The sequence below is a fragment of the Lygodium microphyllum genome, chromosome 25 (assembly GCF_053477565.2).
Source record: "Lygodium microphyllum isolate KBCC chromosome 25, Lygodium_microphyllum_v1.1.10, whole genome shotgun sequence".
Taxonomy (NCBI): domain Eukaryota; kingdom Viridiplantae; phylum Streptophyta; class Polypodiopsida; order Schizaeales; family Lygodiaceae; genus Lygodium; species Lygodium microphyllum.
The window spans coordinates 3,814,304-3,831,482 of NC_141159.1; the positions used below are offsets into that span (position 1 = coordinate 3,814,304).

The 17,179-nt window shown below is 36.8% G+C and overlaps 1 protein-coding gene across 2 annotated transcripts in view; it reads left to right on the forward strand.

Moving 5' to 3' along the window:
* The first annotated feature begins 7,735 nt into the window (after nt 1–7,735).
* LOC148013851 (serine/threonine-protein phosphatase PP1-like) overlaps nt 7,736–17,179 on the forward strand; it is a 34,652-nt gene continuing 25,208 nt past the window's right edge. Inside the window, exon 1 of one of the 2 annotated variants that reach the window (XM_087667375.1) lies at nt 7,736–8,174. In XM_087667375.1, the coding sequence (XP_087523501.1) occupies nt 7,997–8,174 (178 nt within the window). In that variant the 5' untranslated portion in view covers nt 7,736–7,996. The remainder of the gene's footprint in view (nt 8,175–17,179) is intronic. The other variant, XM_087667376.1, reaches the window with a different exon arrangement.

Here is a 17,179-nt window from a genome sequence, read left to right on the forward strand (position 1 = left end):
ATAGATGCCCCTGTAGTCACCAATGAGTTCACAATAGTTATCTTCAATAGCATTTGGATACCATAGAGTCCTCCATAAGAAAAATTTCGATGGCATGCTAGTTAAATCTAGATCTTCTGATAATGTCTCTTTATTAGGGGCAATGTGCATGGGAAATTTCTGCATCATTTCACTAAAAGTCCCCCATCGACCAAGGATAGGTGGTGGTGTATCACAGGTATATTCAAGGATGTCCTATGGTGGAGTAGAACTAGAGGCAAAATGTTAATTGATGGTTGCAACATCATTAATAGTTGGTATAGCTTGGAGGTTGTCTTCCTCTTCTTCCTCGTCCTCATCTTCTTCTTCAGATTCCATTTCAAATTCCCAATAGACAAGATCACTCAAGGTAGGGGAAGAAGGAGTTTGAAAGGGCATTGATTTTGTGGAGGTTAGATAGGTGGAATTTCCAACCATTATCAATTCTATTAGGGTAGGCTTTCTTAAAAGAGGAAGTAGTGGTAGTGGAAACTTGGGTGGATAGACTTTGGAGCTTAGAGGATTCCACAAGTTTGAGAGAGGCTTCAATAGTACCAAGATGAGTATTGAGAGAGTGCATACTTTGGCAAATTTGGTCAACTCATTCCTTGAGTTGATGAAGGGAGAGATGCATCCAATTTAGGGCATGCTAGTTTATAGTCTAATCACTATTTAGTAGGTGAAGGAATGGGGTAGCTTTGTAGTGAGAGTCATTATGAGAGAACTCTCAAGGCTAGAAAACTTGAGCATTGACAGTTCTAGTATTGCCACTTGCGGGAGTGATGAGTCTCTTGCAGTGTGTGTGTGTAATTTTTATCCAGAAACTCGTGAGAATATGCACACTTGAGAAAATTATACTGGATAGCCAAAGCCAGTTGTACTTGGAAGGCTTTCCACTTATTTCGGATGGATTTAGTTGTGGAAAGGGCACCAATAACATATTTGCCTTTTGTAGTGTGGGAGTAGATTTGAATATTTTGAGGTTGTTTTAGCTCTCACACTTGTAAGGAAGAGATGTTCATCTACCATTCATGGGGAAGTTCGACATCAGCCCAATTGACTATGGTGGGGAGATACCTTTGGGTCCTGGGGAAGTTTGACATTTGCCCAATTCACTATGGTGGGGAGATACCTTTGGGTCATGTCATCACTTTTCATTAGAATTGTTTGGCCTTGGTCCTTCTCAAAGTTGATCCCTTCAATGACTTGTGTAATGGCCATTGAGACTAGGTGACAAACTAGTATTTGACAGCAATATGTATAGATGATTGCTTCATCTCTAGCCCCCCAGTGGTCCAAGCATTGAGGATTAGAATATCTGCAAGATAAGGATTTCACAAAAATGAGAAATCTTGGGCGAAGCTTAAACAAAATGGGTCAACTAAAAAGAGAAGTCATAGCAGCCCCAACAATCATATCCCAAAGTTCTTTGAGCCTGGTATCCAGAATTGTTGTAACATAAGACACATGGAGGCCTTGACGAAAAAGAGGGATCGTGCCATTTGCAAGGTTCCCAATAAACTTTTGCAGGCTTAATGGATGGTATGACCCATTTGCATGACATATTAGTTTCATCTACTATGATAGTAAAATTAGCTAAATATTGATATTTTTGGGATGTGTTCCTAGCCAAAGAAAATAATTTGATTTGGATGATAATGCTATAGCTACTAGTAGAGAGAAGTAGAGGACTTACTGAGGATTATTATGGCCTAACCACAACCTATTACCCTTTTCCTTACTTTGTCTTAATTGAGAAACTTCTCTTATGGCAACAACAAACTCTCATTTGGCAAGCTTTGATACCAATATTAGAGAGTGTGCAACTTGACATCGACAGACTTGGATGGATTACTCTCAATATATAACGAATGAAGAATAGGTAGGAGAAACATGCTATAGTAAAGATAATTAGTATGTTTTGTAATGAAGCAAAGTCCTAAATTGGAAGCATCAATGTTGTAGAGAATAAGATAAGCAGTGCTATGATCAATGAAAGAGAATTGGATAATGATTAGTATACTTGTTCAGAAGGAGAGATAATTGAATAATATTACTATGATGTTTGATAAAATAACTCAAAATGGAAAAAACCTAGATGCTCAATTGTGATAATATGTGTTACGACAGAGAAGAAGTGAATATCTATAAATAGATGAGTATTAGCTACACGATCTAGATGAAGTTCATATTGAGGCATAGTATAACCAAAATAGGTTGTTGGAATAGGCTTTACTACAAGATAGAGATAGACTAAGGGACTAACATCATGTATGAGCTATTGGTGGGTAGAGAATGGGGAGTAAGATAAAGGCCGAGACTCTCTCTCTTGACTTGCTCACTTGAAACTCAATGAGATCAAAATGGGAGAGTGAGCCTCCTTTTATAGATACAAGGAGGAAGGGATTGTCGAGGATTGGGAGACACATTTGCATGGGATACATGAAAAGGAGAAGGGGAGTAAGATAAAGGCTAAGACTCTCTCTCTTGACTTGCTCACTTGAAACTCAATGAGATCAAAATGGGAGAGTGAGCCTCCTTTTATAGATACAAGGAGGAAGGGATTGTCGAGGATTGGGAGACACATTTGCATGGGATACATGAAAAGGAGAAGGGGAGTAAGATAAAGGCTAAGACTCTCTCTCTTGACTCGCTCGCACTTAATGAGATCAAAATGTGAGAGTAAGCCTCCTCTTATAAGTACAAGGAGGAAGGGATTGTAGAGGATTGGGAGACATGTTTGCATGATATATATGAAAAGGAGAAGGCCAAGTCTCCTTTATTTATGTGGTAGAGAAGAAAAAGAGATAGAGCATGCCTCTATTATTCACAAGAAGGAGTGAAAGACACATCTTCTTTATTCTTTTGGGGGATGACTTAAAAGCTAATCTACAAGAATATTTTCTTTTCCTTTGATACGTTGGAATGTGATATCAAGTTGATCAAACCAAATAGCCCACTGAAGAAGCCTTGTATTTCCAATAGCTTTAGATGCTACACACACATATGTTTGACTTATACTTAATATGTATATTTATAATCAATAGTTAATCATTATGTATAATTATCAATAATTTATTATCCATATTAATTGTAGATATATTTATAACTATATGTATTATTATATTTAAAATGTATAATGATAAATAATAGTAATGATATGTATGATATAATTGTATGTTAATTCAATCATATACATATTCATTATAGTTATTAATACACTAACATAATTGGTTATGTATGAGTCATTAACCATCAATACGTTGATTAGTTGTTAAGAAAATATATATGATGTATATGCATACAATAATTGATAAGTATGTTAATGTATATACATATTACATTATATGTATACATATTAATATGTAGCTATGATTTTCAATATTAATTAATTAATTTTAATATTAAATAATAATATTATATGCAATTGTGTTTCATGTATTATTTGTACTATAACGATAATTATAATATATGCACTAGAATTACTACTACTTAATATACTTGATTACATATATAATAGTTAATATATATAATGATATAATAAGGTAATTGATAGGGTATTATCAAATATTAATATATTAATAAATTACTAATAAAAATATATAATCATATTTTAATTGACATGTTATATATATTAATAACAAGCAAAAGTGATTCTCATAGTAGCGACAAGTATTATTTATTATTTGAGAGAGAGAGAGAGAGAGAGAGAGAGAGAGAGAGAGAGAGAGAGAGAGAGAGAGTAAGAAGAATAAGAAATTTTGAATATATAGATGGGTTATCAAATTTATGTTATATTGTAAGCTAAGTGTGTGAGGATAAGATGCATGCCATGATAGGGTCAATGTGAATAAAAATCACCATTAAATATATTTGTCTTTAAGAAATGGTGATAAGGGTTATTTGAAGATATGATCTATTTTATATATTATTTAGAGATTTGCCTTGGGGATTTTGAACTAACTAGAAGGCTCCTAAGCCTATGTGGTATAAGGAGGAGAAGTTTAGTCTTCAAGAAACCCCCCCTTCTCTCTCTCAATTGAACGTGCACACGCATACTCTCTTTCTCTTTCTTTCTTTCTTTTTTAAAATTGAACATAGGATATGATCATGGAAAGGGAAAACGTGAATCTAATTTGAAAAATTGTGTAGCTCTCTCTCTCTCTCTCTCTCTCTCTCTCTCTCTCTCTCTAAACATATGAAATGAAGTTCTCTTTTAATTAGACATATAAAATGATATGATATTTTAATGGTTAAACATGTGTATGTAATGTGTACATACTCTAAAAACAACTACAAATGTGCATATACTCTAAAACAAGAGTTGATTTTTAAATAAAATTAAACATATGGGATGAGACATTATGATGGATACTAAAAAACCAAACAATCAATTCAAAAAGCTATAATGGAGCTCTCCCTTATAATGGATGTAGTAGTCCTACTATTTAGCATTCCCAAGCTCACTACATCATTGTGGCCATTGATTACATGACCAAATGAGTAGAGGCTAGGGCCACTCATAAGCATGATACCCATACTATGGTAAGATTTTTGCGAGAGCAAGTCATCTTCATGATTTGGCTATGCCATTAAAATAGTTAGTGACTAAGGAACTGATTTTCAAAACAAGATTATTGAATATCTCTTATCCAAATTTCTAGTTCTACATTAGTATATAGAACTCCTAACGTTGGCCTTCAAAACTCCCCGCATAGGTATGCATGTCTCCTCGAAGCACACATTGGTTTGAGGATGACGTCCAACATTGCAATTAAAAAAAAAAGATGAGAGATGTGAGGAAGAAAAAGAAAAGAGAGAAAATAAAAATGATGAGAGGGAGAGAGAGGACACACATTTATGAGACCACATGAGTAGACACAAATATATACATACATGCATATACACACATGTATACACATATATATGTGCACATGCAATTACAAAAAGCATAGAAAAAATAAGAAGAGATAAAAAGGAAAAAATGTATGTGTTATTTGCATACATATATACATATGTGTACACACACACACACACATGCTCATACACACGTAAACATACATGAGTGACAAAATAAATAAATAAATAAATATATGTATGTATGTATGTATATATATATATATATATATATATATATATATATAGAGAGAGAGAGAGAGAGAGAGAGAGAGAGAGAGAGAGAGAGAGAGAGAGAGAGAGAGAGAGAATGGAGACACACTTATAAAACACCCACTTACACACACACACACACACACACACACATATACACGTGCATATATGCAAAGACATGTCCATAGATATATAAATAAATAAATACACACACACACACACACACACACACACACACACACATGTAATGTATACACACACAAGCATACACATATATACACATGCATATGTATGCACAAACATAAGATGAAGAAAGATGAGAGACATGAGAAAGAAAAAAAGAAGAGATGGAGAGAGAGGATATACATTTATGAGACATACATGCATTAAACACACACACACACACATATATATATGAGAGAGAGAGAGATGACAAGGGAAAAGAAAAGAGAGAAAAAGAAACAGAGTGATATAATAATGTAATTAATCTCATGAGTATTAATAAGTTAATTTACTATCAATAAAAGATGTATAATTATATTTCAATTAACATATTATACATATGCAAACTACTTATATATATTATTACTTATTAAATATGAGAGAGAGGGGGGGGAAGAAGAAGAAGAATTAATTCTCAATATAGTTTATGGGTTGTTGACTTTATGGCTACATTAAACATACTTTTTAACCCCCATGCAAAGCATTGGGAGAACATTGGCTTGAAGTGTCTAAGAATCTAGGTACAAAGTGCTTGGTGCATTATAAAAAATGAGTTGAATTTATTATTTAATTAAAATTATGGGATAGGATAATAAATTTAATGGTTGAACATGTTTATTTATGTATATATAGTGTAAAACCACACAGAAGTACACATAGACTATAAATAGATATGAACAATATATGCACATATACATATGTACTCGTGCACATACATGTACAAACACACACGCATGTATGCATATATAGACAAGCCCATATACCTATAAGTTTATATGAGAGAGAGAGAGAGAGAGAGAGAGAGAGAGAGAGAGAGAGAGATTGATTTATGAGATTTATGAGACTACACACATAGACATAGATGTATTAAGCGCAGGTGTGCACACACACACACACACACACACACACAACAGAAAAAATAAGAATAGATTAAAAAAAGTGTGTGTACATTGTATTATTCACCCACACCCATACACACATTGATTACGTATTAATCATTAACTATTAATTGTCCCACATCTACACACACATTGATTACGTATTAATCATTAACTATTAACTATTAGTATGTAAATTATATTTAATATATAATCAATACACATTTGTACAGCCAATATTTATATTACATACTAACACTTGATTATTATGTATAATGATCATTAATTTATTATCCATTATACATATGTAAAATTGTTATATGTATTAATTGTTATTGCTTAGATATATAATAAATAAATATTATAATTGTATATATTATATTTGATAATAAAAATATGACACTTATGACATAGTTGTACATTAATTCAATGATACATTTATTAGCTATAGCTATTTATACATTTATATAATTGATTATGTATTAATCAATAACTAGCAATAGTTAATTAATTATCAATAAAAGATATATATAGCATATACACATATAATAATGTGTTAATATATAATTATAATTAATAATTATTATATATACTTTATATTAAAGATAATTATAATAGATATGTTATAATTATTGATAGTTTAATATATTTGATTGAGTATTAATAATTAATTATTAATAAAAGATATATAATCACATTTTAAGTAAAGCATTATACATATATTATTAATAATAAGAAGAGCAAGAAGAAAAAATTATGAATATAGTTTATGGGTTGTCAAATTGATGTGATGTTATTGGCTCCAAGTGTGAGGATAATATGGATGTTAGAAATCACAATTAAATGTGTTTGTCTTTGGGAAATAGTTATAACATTCCGATGGAGATATGGTTTAGACTTGATTCCGTTAATGTTAGTCGTTCACCCCATATACATTAGTATAGAGATATAGTTTAGACTTGATTCTGTTAATGTTAGTATTTGTTTAAGTTACCAAAGCTTTTGAAGTTTCATGCATTTATAGTTTAGACTTGATCCGCATATGTTGCATTTTCGTGGATTCGATGTTGTATTGGTTTAAGTTAACGAAGCTTTTGAAGTTTGGATTATGTTTCTTATATCAACCCTTGATGAACCGTCTTGTCGTATGAAATGTGCTTTCAAAACCCGGATGTGTTGCGTCAAGGGAGAATCCCGGCGAGTCTCTTTAAAAGGAAGGGAAGAGTTACTTTAAGGCCATCCAAATGAAAAGCTGGGCAACATTTTAGGGGTAACATCAAAGGAGAGGTTCTTTACCCAATTTGTGGAAGTGAGGAGGGTTGGGGGTTTGTCGAAGGATGGTCAACAGGCGGCCGGCCGTTGAAGTGAGCTGGGCGCGCAAACAACCCCTTTCCCCCTTCGGAAAAAGGGAGGTGGTTTTTTCTTCGCCTGTTCCTCGCTCTCCGTCTCTCTCCACACAGATTATTCGAACAAACACCCCCCCCCCCCCCCCTTGCTTTCTCTTTTCTTCTGGGTTTCTTGTTTGCGCGCGGGTCTCTCTCTCTCTCTCTCTCTCCCCCCCTCGCGCGCCCGTGCCGGGATCCCTAACCTGTCGTCAAACCTACAGATACACAGAAGTCAACACTTCTTTGCATCCCATCCTCATCGTCTACAGCACACAGGGAAAACCCTAGTCCTCCCCCCCCCCGTACTTTCACCACGGCCTACCGGCAAGTGCCGTCCTCTGAACCCCCCTGCCGCTAGACAGTGCAGGCCCTCTTAGCTATTTCATGGACTCTGCTGTCGTCGACGACATTATTACCCGTCTCCTTGAAGTTCGCGGTTCCCGCCCTGGCAAGCAGGTGCAACTCTCTGAAAATGAGATCCGGCAGCTCTGCAGCACCTCGAAAGCCATTTTCATGCAGCAGCCCAACTTACTGGAGCTTGAGGCACCCATTAAAATATGCGGTGAGTTTCTTTTGTTAACTACTGTGGCATAGCACAGCACACGCAGTGCGTTTGAATTCCACACTCACGCGGCACAGGAAGAGTCTCTTTGTGGGAGGACCTTTTAGTCTTCCAGAATGCGGTATGTGAAATCGTTATCGAGGGGATCATATGGCTGCTTGCACAGGCAGATTTCGCTTGATATCTCAACGCCCTCAATAGCACTACGAGTCCAAAAATCACAATGCCGTTGCTGAGAAACAATTGCGATGATCGATCCGTTGCTTTGCCTTTGCAGATTAACAGAAGCAATGCCGTGCATATAAAATATGTAGCATACCTGCCCCTTCTATGACAGGAACTGAAGAGTTTACAAGCCTGAGCTCAAGGATTGACATCTTTATGTAGAAGATAATTAAGGACATCTTCTTTTTATCTTTTTTTTTTTTGCTTGGCTGCCCTTTCGAGAGTGCAACCTCGACCTTGCAAATCCCCTATTGAAACAGGAGCGCCGTAGGAATGTGAATGCTTATATATGTGCGTGTGTAAGTGTATGGATTAGGTACGCATGATTCTTTGAACAAATTTAAGTTTTAAGCTGCAGCCTTATCTACGTGAGATCTGTTTCACTACTTAGGTCTCAAAACTACCTTTACTTAAGGTGGTTGTACAACAAAGTGTGAAGTTCGAGATTGAAACTCTTTACTTGTTTCAGAAACTTTGAGCTCAATGCTTAAGTCTGTTTTGGGTGTAACGAGCACATCCATGTGGACATATATAGATGATGTACTGTGAAATCTATCTGTTTCCCCACTTTTTCTCCCCCTTCTATATTATTATAGTCAAGTTTTATCTCATTGATGCATCTCACTGTTTTCTTACCCTTCTTACATCTCTCCTTCCATGCAACACATAAAATTTTAATTGGTTTGATCATGTTTGCTTGTAATTCTGGTTCTACTTTACGGTGATTGTTTTTAGTAAGTTCTTCCTTCCTTTCCAAGAAATTGATGTAAATGCTGTCTACCAACGAAGGATGAGATGGGTATTTTGTGTGGTAGAGTTTGGCCCTATTGTTTAGGCCCCTTGATTTTGGAGGTTTATTGCCTGGAAATCTCACATGAAAATTTGAGCTTTCTAGCTATAAGTGTTCTTTTTGGCTACAAAAGGTTGAGTTGGCCCTCAAACTTCAAGCTGAAGAACTAAAGGAAAACTTGAAGGTCCAATATCCAAGTTGAAGTTTAGTGGCTCAAAGACATTCTAAATTCAACAATTCATCAACCTTGCTTTATTGCCAGGAAATTTGCTTGTGGTGGACTTTGGCAAACCAACAAACAAGATGTGCTCTATTATCTTAGTTTTCATGTTAGCATGAGCATTTGATTGGTTCTTGTGTAGTCAGTGATGCCTTCTTGAGGGCACTTGTATCTTCTTAGGTGTCTTGGAGTTTTGTAATCGTAGGTTCTCTGGTAGAACATGTAATTCAAACAAGTGTACTGTCTTTGTTGTAAGTGTCATGTTGAACCCATCTATGTCATAAATTAGTGCATCAATCCTAACACAACTCTCTATTTGCTTATGTTGTATGCTAGTCTCCTTCATAGTTGATTACATTCATCTCATACTTCCATATGTGTACGGGTATGAAAGTATGATTGAAGTATGATTTAGATCCCTAGGCTGAATCATATGTTGCCCTAATTTTTTTCATAAAGGACTAGAAAAATATAAAAATGATAAGTTGAACCTTAATATGAATTGTAGACATTTAAAAAAAGCTTACACTTTGAAAAACAAGCATAAAAGACATTGAAATTTCACAAGGGGACTATGAATTTTGAGATTATAATCAGCACACAAAGATCACAAAATGTCATTGCTCATTGACTCTTAAATTATAATCAGCCCACTAAGATCACAAAATGTCATGATTCATAATACATCATAGTACTCTAGACTCTACGGAGGCCACTCAAGAGACCAAATACACAAGGGTCAAAACTCTGAATTGTAGACTTGGTGTGTCATGTGCTACTCAAGTTGACTCATGAATCATTTTCATCTCCAGTATCCTTATCCTTCTCATCCTCGCCCTCATCCTCATCCTCATCCTCATCCTCATCCTCATCCTGTGGCACACTAGAGGTACGAGCACTTGATGCACCTATTGTCAGGAGCTGAATTCTTATCATCTTCCTCTCTCATTTCTTGCAAAGCAAACAACCTTCTATCATTCTTTTCCTTGTTTAGTATTTCCAAGGTCACTTGTATATATTCTCAAATCCTCTTTTCTTCAACTTGCTCATGAGATGCCAATTGGTGTGTATAAAAACAAGCTTCTATTGGCTTAAGCTTATTTCTTTTCTTCGTATGAATGAGAGAAAAAGTGCCCCAATTTCTCTCGCATGGTGAAGCATGAGTGCCTTGAGACAATATCCTAAGTGCCAAGTAGTGTAGATTTGGTGTCTTTGCCACAAAAGTTTTCCACCACTTCATACCTTCATGCATCCTCTTCTCATCCTTTGCAATAGGACGCACAAATGCATCTGACTTAGGCTTGTACTTATCTAGCTCATAATATAACACCCCTTAAGGACTTGCATAATAGTTTGAAACATGCTTAACTACATCCATTCAACCCTTACACACCTTCCTATCATTGCAGTGATCCTTTGCTCTCCAAATAGGATGGAGTATAAAAGCAGCGACATGCAATGGAGAGTGCATCATGTTGCGTCGGTTTATACAAAGGGCCTTTTGTTGTAGCTTGGAAGCATAAAAAATCTCAAGACTTTCTATCCTTTCTATCATGTGATCAGTGAGCTTGTACACCAACCCGATTGTGGCACCCCTCTCTTTCAGCAAGATGCAAAATCTTTAAAATTGGAGTACATATCGTCACAATCATCTTGACATGGGTCCAAAATGAAGAACCACTCAAAACAATAGATGAAACTTGCAAAGCCTTGGTACTTCTGCTCACTTTCTTTTTGCAGTACTTATCACTAACAACCATGCGGCGCAATCCATTGAAGACTTTCTTACCCAACATGTTTGCCAAAATGATAAACATATATGTAAAAATGAGTTTGTGACGGTTTAAGCAATTCTTTTGGGTTAAACTTTCTATACAAAGCAAGAATTGTATTTTTTTGTGCGACAAATGTTACAAGCGGCACAACTTCTTTCAAAACAGGCTTTACCCAAGAAAGTTTTCCAATATCCTCAAACAATAAATCAAGGCAATGGCATGTGCAGTGGGTGTAAAACATGGTTGGTTACTCTTGCTCAACCAAGTTACCAGGGTGAACACACACAATTGGTTGCATTATCCATGCACACTTGGACTACAAGGCCCCACTTCAAGAACGGTACTCTTAAGAATTTCAAAGATATACTCTGTTGACTTTTACTCTTCATTTGTATTAATTGATTGCAAGAATATGGAATCAAATATGCACGAAATCATTACATTGATAATGGGTCGACGATGTGTTCCAGACCATCCATCACAAACAATGCTACAACCATATCTTTTACATTTCTTTGTGAGATCAAGCAAATCTCTTTGCATGCATTTGACCTCATCATTCAATTTTTAAATGCGCAAGTGATGCTATAAAGAAGCCTTGAAGCTTGGGCTTATCAGAAGTGATGTAGCAATGGAAGCATAGACGAGTGTTGAAATAAATTGTTGAACACAAGACAGAAGAGAAAGGAAATAAAAGAACAAAAGAACACTGCAAAGGAAGAGAACTTAGAGATATGCTCGAGAAATGGAATCCATATACCAAACACGAGAATGACGCGTACAATCAGTGAGGCATTGGCTGTGTGGGCATCGGCATTGGCTCCTCTCTCCAACAAGAAGACCACTTGAAGAATGACGATGATTAAGTGAGGAGGAGGAGCCACTGAATAAATAGGCTCAAAATATGCCAAATATGGTAGCTGGTTGGCTAGCAATAAATGCCTAAATAATCACTAAAATGACCATGATAAAATGTCTAAATTATCTAGTAATGTCAAGCATAGTTGAGACTCACACAGGAGCTGACTAGATTGCTAACACTCTCAGATCATGGGTGATCTGATACAATACAATGAGACAATGATAATCATACATAACAAAGAACCACCAGAGTAGAACCATGGATACCCAAGGAGTGGGTGATCAAGCCACCATCAAGTTGGCTCGGAGAGAACCCGAGTTCAATGTTGACTGTACCAGCTCTTGAAAATAGAGAATGTCTCGTAGTAGTATACAATACTATCCTATCAAAAATGCCTCTGAACATATGTGACCATGGATTCCTTGCCTTTGGCCAAGACCGCCAAAATGTTCTCTCATGTGAGCCTAAGACTAGAAGCCAATCTCTCTCGCTGCCAAAGAAACAACTCATCATGAACGTGGACGTCAATCCTAGCTTCAAGATTTGAATCTGCCATATTGTGGTTGATGTGCCAAGAACATTCCTCGTTGGAATATGAGCATCTGTATGCTTGTATAGATGAGGCTTGGCTGCCCCATCTCACCACCCCCTCACACTCCCTCTTTGACACTAGAGATACTGCATCACTTGGACTAGAAAGTAGCAGAGGAATGGGCAATCAAGCCCTTCCCACGGTTTGAAAAAGTGGATCTCTTTCGTGCCGCGGACTTCACCTTGGCTGGAAGATCTTCGAAGTTTGAGGGAGATGACAATAGATCGGAGGAGTCCGTATCCCTCTTCTTTTTCCGTGAGACTGCTAACTCCTTGCAGTCCTGCAAGTGATCCTTCTTACCACAGTGATAACATTGGGCCTTTGATTTCTTATTCATGTCACCCCTCTTTGAAGCTCTAAAGGTCTCACTGGAACCGCCATAATGAGATGAGATCCTTCCCTGTAAGTGCAAAGATGTCTCATGCTCAAGCAACATCGAGGATATATGTGTAAAGCTTACAAGTGTAGAGGATGTGCACCTTGAAAGCATTCGCCACTCCATCAAACTTCAAAGGGAACTTGTGGGGTGTCAAGCCCAGTATATGCCCTTGGAAGGGCATATTGCATGTGTCAAAGTTGGTCTTGTACTTGTATAACATGGAATACATATGATTGGATGGTGTCTTGGGACTCACACTTCATCTGTTGAAGTTGTCCATACAAGGTCACAACATGCATAGGGGAAGGTGCTTGGTTTAACATCTGAAGCTTCGACCATATCTCTAGGGATGTCTTCCAGGAGGTAATTGTCGGGAGAACTTTAGAAATACACCGAAACAGTGCAGAATACACACAGGAATTGTCCGAATTCTAGGTTAGCACAACCTCCTCATGGTTGTCATCGTCAAAATCTTCGGGAAGAGGAAAAGAATGCTAAGGCTGAGAAATAGCTCCACATACAATGTACCAAAGCCACTTCTTCACAAACCAAGCTTTCATCACATCACTCCATGTAAGATAGTTTGGTCCATGTGACTTATCATCTGTAGAAGTGCAGGGAGTAGCCATCTGGAGAGGATAAGAGAAGATAGAGGGTATACAAAGAAGGAATACAGCCAAACCAATAGCAAAGACTTCTCAAAATGAGAGTTTGCATGCAGTATAACAAAAAATCTGATAAAAAACGAAGGTCATCTGCCCGAAATGAAGAAAAACTAGTCAAAAACTGCCAAAAACAGCAAAAACCAGCATGTACAAGCAATTGCCCAGCCACGGTTAGGGACAGAAAATAAAAAATGCAAGCTGGTGGAGAATTGAATGCAGCAAACTGACAAATGCAGGCTGAAATCCAAACGCAGGCTGAAAGCGCAGGTTGTTGGTCTGAATAATGCAGTCGTGATCAGCATGGGGAAGAAAAATCTATAATCGGCAAAAAAATCGCAGTAGGAACCGAGATATTGCTATCTAATACCATGTAAGAGGTGCAAGCAATGGAAGCATAGACAAGTGTTGAAATAAATTGTTTTTAACAGAAGATAGAAGAGAAAGAAAACAAAAGAACAAAAGTACAAAAGAATATTGCGAAGAAAGAAATCTCAGAGATGTGCTTGGGAAATGGAATCCATATACCAAACATGAGAATGACCCGTACATTAGTGAGTCATTGGTTGTGTGGGCACCGGCACTGGCTCCTCTCTCCAACAGAAAGACCACTTGAAGAATGATGATGACTAAAAATGACCACTATAAAATGCCTAAATCACCTAGTAATATCAGGCATATCCTAGACTCACACTTGAGCTGACTAGGCTGCTAACATGGCCAACATTTCCAATTGCCTTCACCATGTCAAGAAAGTGAGGATTTCTCACCTTTTTGGCATCACTCCATGAGCATCACTAGCTTGAGAGGAGCAAGCAACCACATTGGCACTAGCACTTCGTGATGCATCTCCCCAATAAAAAACCTTTGCATCCAATGCATCTTGTGAACTCATGGGAGCACTTACATGCAATCTACGAGCTGTATCTTTTACATCTTGAGGTGCACCCGAGCATTTATCAACCCCAAATCTCTCCAGCCCCAAGATGTGGGCACGAATACAAGCGGGGCCACCATTCCATGTGTGGGAACAATATTTGCAGTGCATAATACGCTGTCCATTCTTCAGTTTCTGCAATTTAGTCACAAATTGCCCCTCCATATTGAAACGCTGCAAAATCTTAGTAACGTACTCTTGTTGTGATAGATAGAGAAGACCTTGCGATCTGTCCATGAATATACGCATACTAAGAATATGATTAGCTTCACAAAGACCCTTCATATCAAAGCTACTGTGTAGGTTTTGTTTCAAGGAGTCCAAAGCATGAACATTCTTGCTTGCAATCAACATGTCATCCAGATACAAAACCAAGAGAAGAAGGTTGCTATCTGTTGCCTTCTTGGTGTATAAGTAGTGATCAACTTAAGATCTATGGAATCCTTGAGATTGCATAAATGTATCAAATTTATGATACCATTCTCGTGGTGTTTGTTTTAGTCTATACAAACTCTTGCTGAGTTTACATACCATGAGTGTGCTCTTTTCCCATAGAAACATGAAACAGGAAACAGGAATGGGGATGCCAAACTTAGGGAATAGGGACGTGGGAACGGGAACGATATTTAAAAAATTAAAATTCATGAAAAAAGTTAATATTTCACTCATAATCCATGCGGACTCTGGAGTATTAAAACTAAGGTATATAATCCACAAGGACAAATAATTTTAAGTTTTAACTTTAAGATATCATGCATCATTCTAAAACTACTCATTAGAAATTTTGCAACTTACAAGGCTCAAGAGATAAGCTATTCGATTATAAATAATAAAATGCATAATACATATGCTATAAATGATAAAACAATGAACAATGAACTAAACTTTAAAGTCTAAGTTGAAAGAACATGCCTATGGTGCCATTGCCAAAAAACTTAAAAGATTACAAATATGAAGTCTAATCGTTGAAAGAACATGCTCATTGTTCCAAAAAAACTACAAATATAAAGTTTAATCTCTAGACTGAAGCAGAATGCAGTATGCCAAAATAGCCCAAAGAGCAACTGCGAGATTGCAAGACTCAAGTACAAATATAATATTGGTATGACACAAGTGTCAACAGCCCAAGTGTCACATTGTTATCAATGATCATAATATCATATACAATGTATATGTGTCATGTATCATGAAACTCATGATAAGTGAACAAAATTAAAGATCATCATCATGATCTGAGGTTGCTCTAGCTACTCTTGAAGTGCTAGCCTCATCATGATGTGTACCATGAATTGGTACATCTCTCTCAACATCAACATGCGTCTCCTCTTCTTGTTGCATCTTCCATTCTGTGAATGGATCGGGCTTTGTTGTCATACTATTACATAACATTCTCAAATTAGCACTAATGAATACTAGATCGTTTGTCCTCTCCACACCAAGAGGGTTCCTTTTCTTTAAAGCAACGTGAGCGCATGTACTTCATAATTGCTCCAAACAAGAGGAGCTAAATGACTAACTCAAAATACGGATGGCTAGTTGTTGCAACTTAGGACCATCCGAACCATAGTCCTCCCACCACAAAGTTATCCCAATCTTATAGCGATTCTCCTGTGCATCCCCATAACCAAAAAAACCTCGAAAGATCCTATAACATGAAAGTTGATCTCTGATCTTTCGTCTAATGCCATGATTAGAGACAATATAAGTCTCCATGTATCCATAACCTCAGTGTCATTCTCCTGACCCTTGCCTTGGAACTCAAGATCCAAAACAAATGTAGCTGCATGCATGGGTGAGCTATAGGAGTTCCACCTCGTCACAACTAAATGGCATATCTCTTCATACGCCTCATCATTTGGTGCCAACTCCTGTAACTTTTCATTCAGCCTATTCATAGCCTTATATACCTTGCCAGTGCAAGGTTGCATAGCATCCATAACTCTCAATAAATGTACAATAGGTAATACCATAGCATCTATCCGCTTTACATCATCCCAAAAAGTGGAGTTATTTGCTTTCTCCAAGCATAAGATACTTGTAGGAGTATTTGCGAATGTTGATGAGGTAAACTCATCATTAAGAAATAACTGTCTCAAGGCACCACTGCATTCTCTTAATCTGCATAGCATCAAGAAGTTAAAAGAAAATTTGGTATTAGAGTATTTTAAAAGTGTCTTCTTCGATCAGAAAGAGAACTGATGGCGAAGAAACTGGTGATTCAAAACAAGTCTAACCATTTGAGCTCCTTGCTCTATGACAGGTGCAATCCTTGACATGTTACAAACATCCTTTAGTAGGTTGTTTAGGCAATGAGCCATACAATATGAAATTGTGATATGTAGATAATATCCTTGGATAATAGCACCTGCTGTCCTATTTGCGGGCTCTCCATGTGCAACAAATCCCACAACATGCTCTGGGCTAATAAGCTCAATACATGCAATCCACTCTGTTGTAAGTACATTTGCTGACTTTCTTGTCACCAATGCATCATGTGAAGATATGAAATATATTTTCCCATGTCACAACTCTATAGAAACTGAAATTGTATCCTTTTTCATTA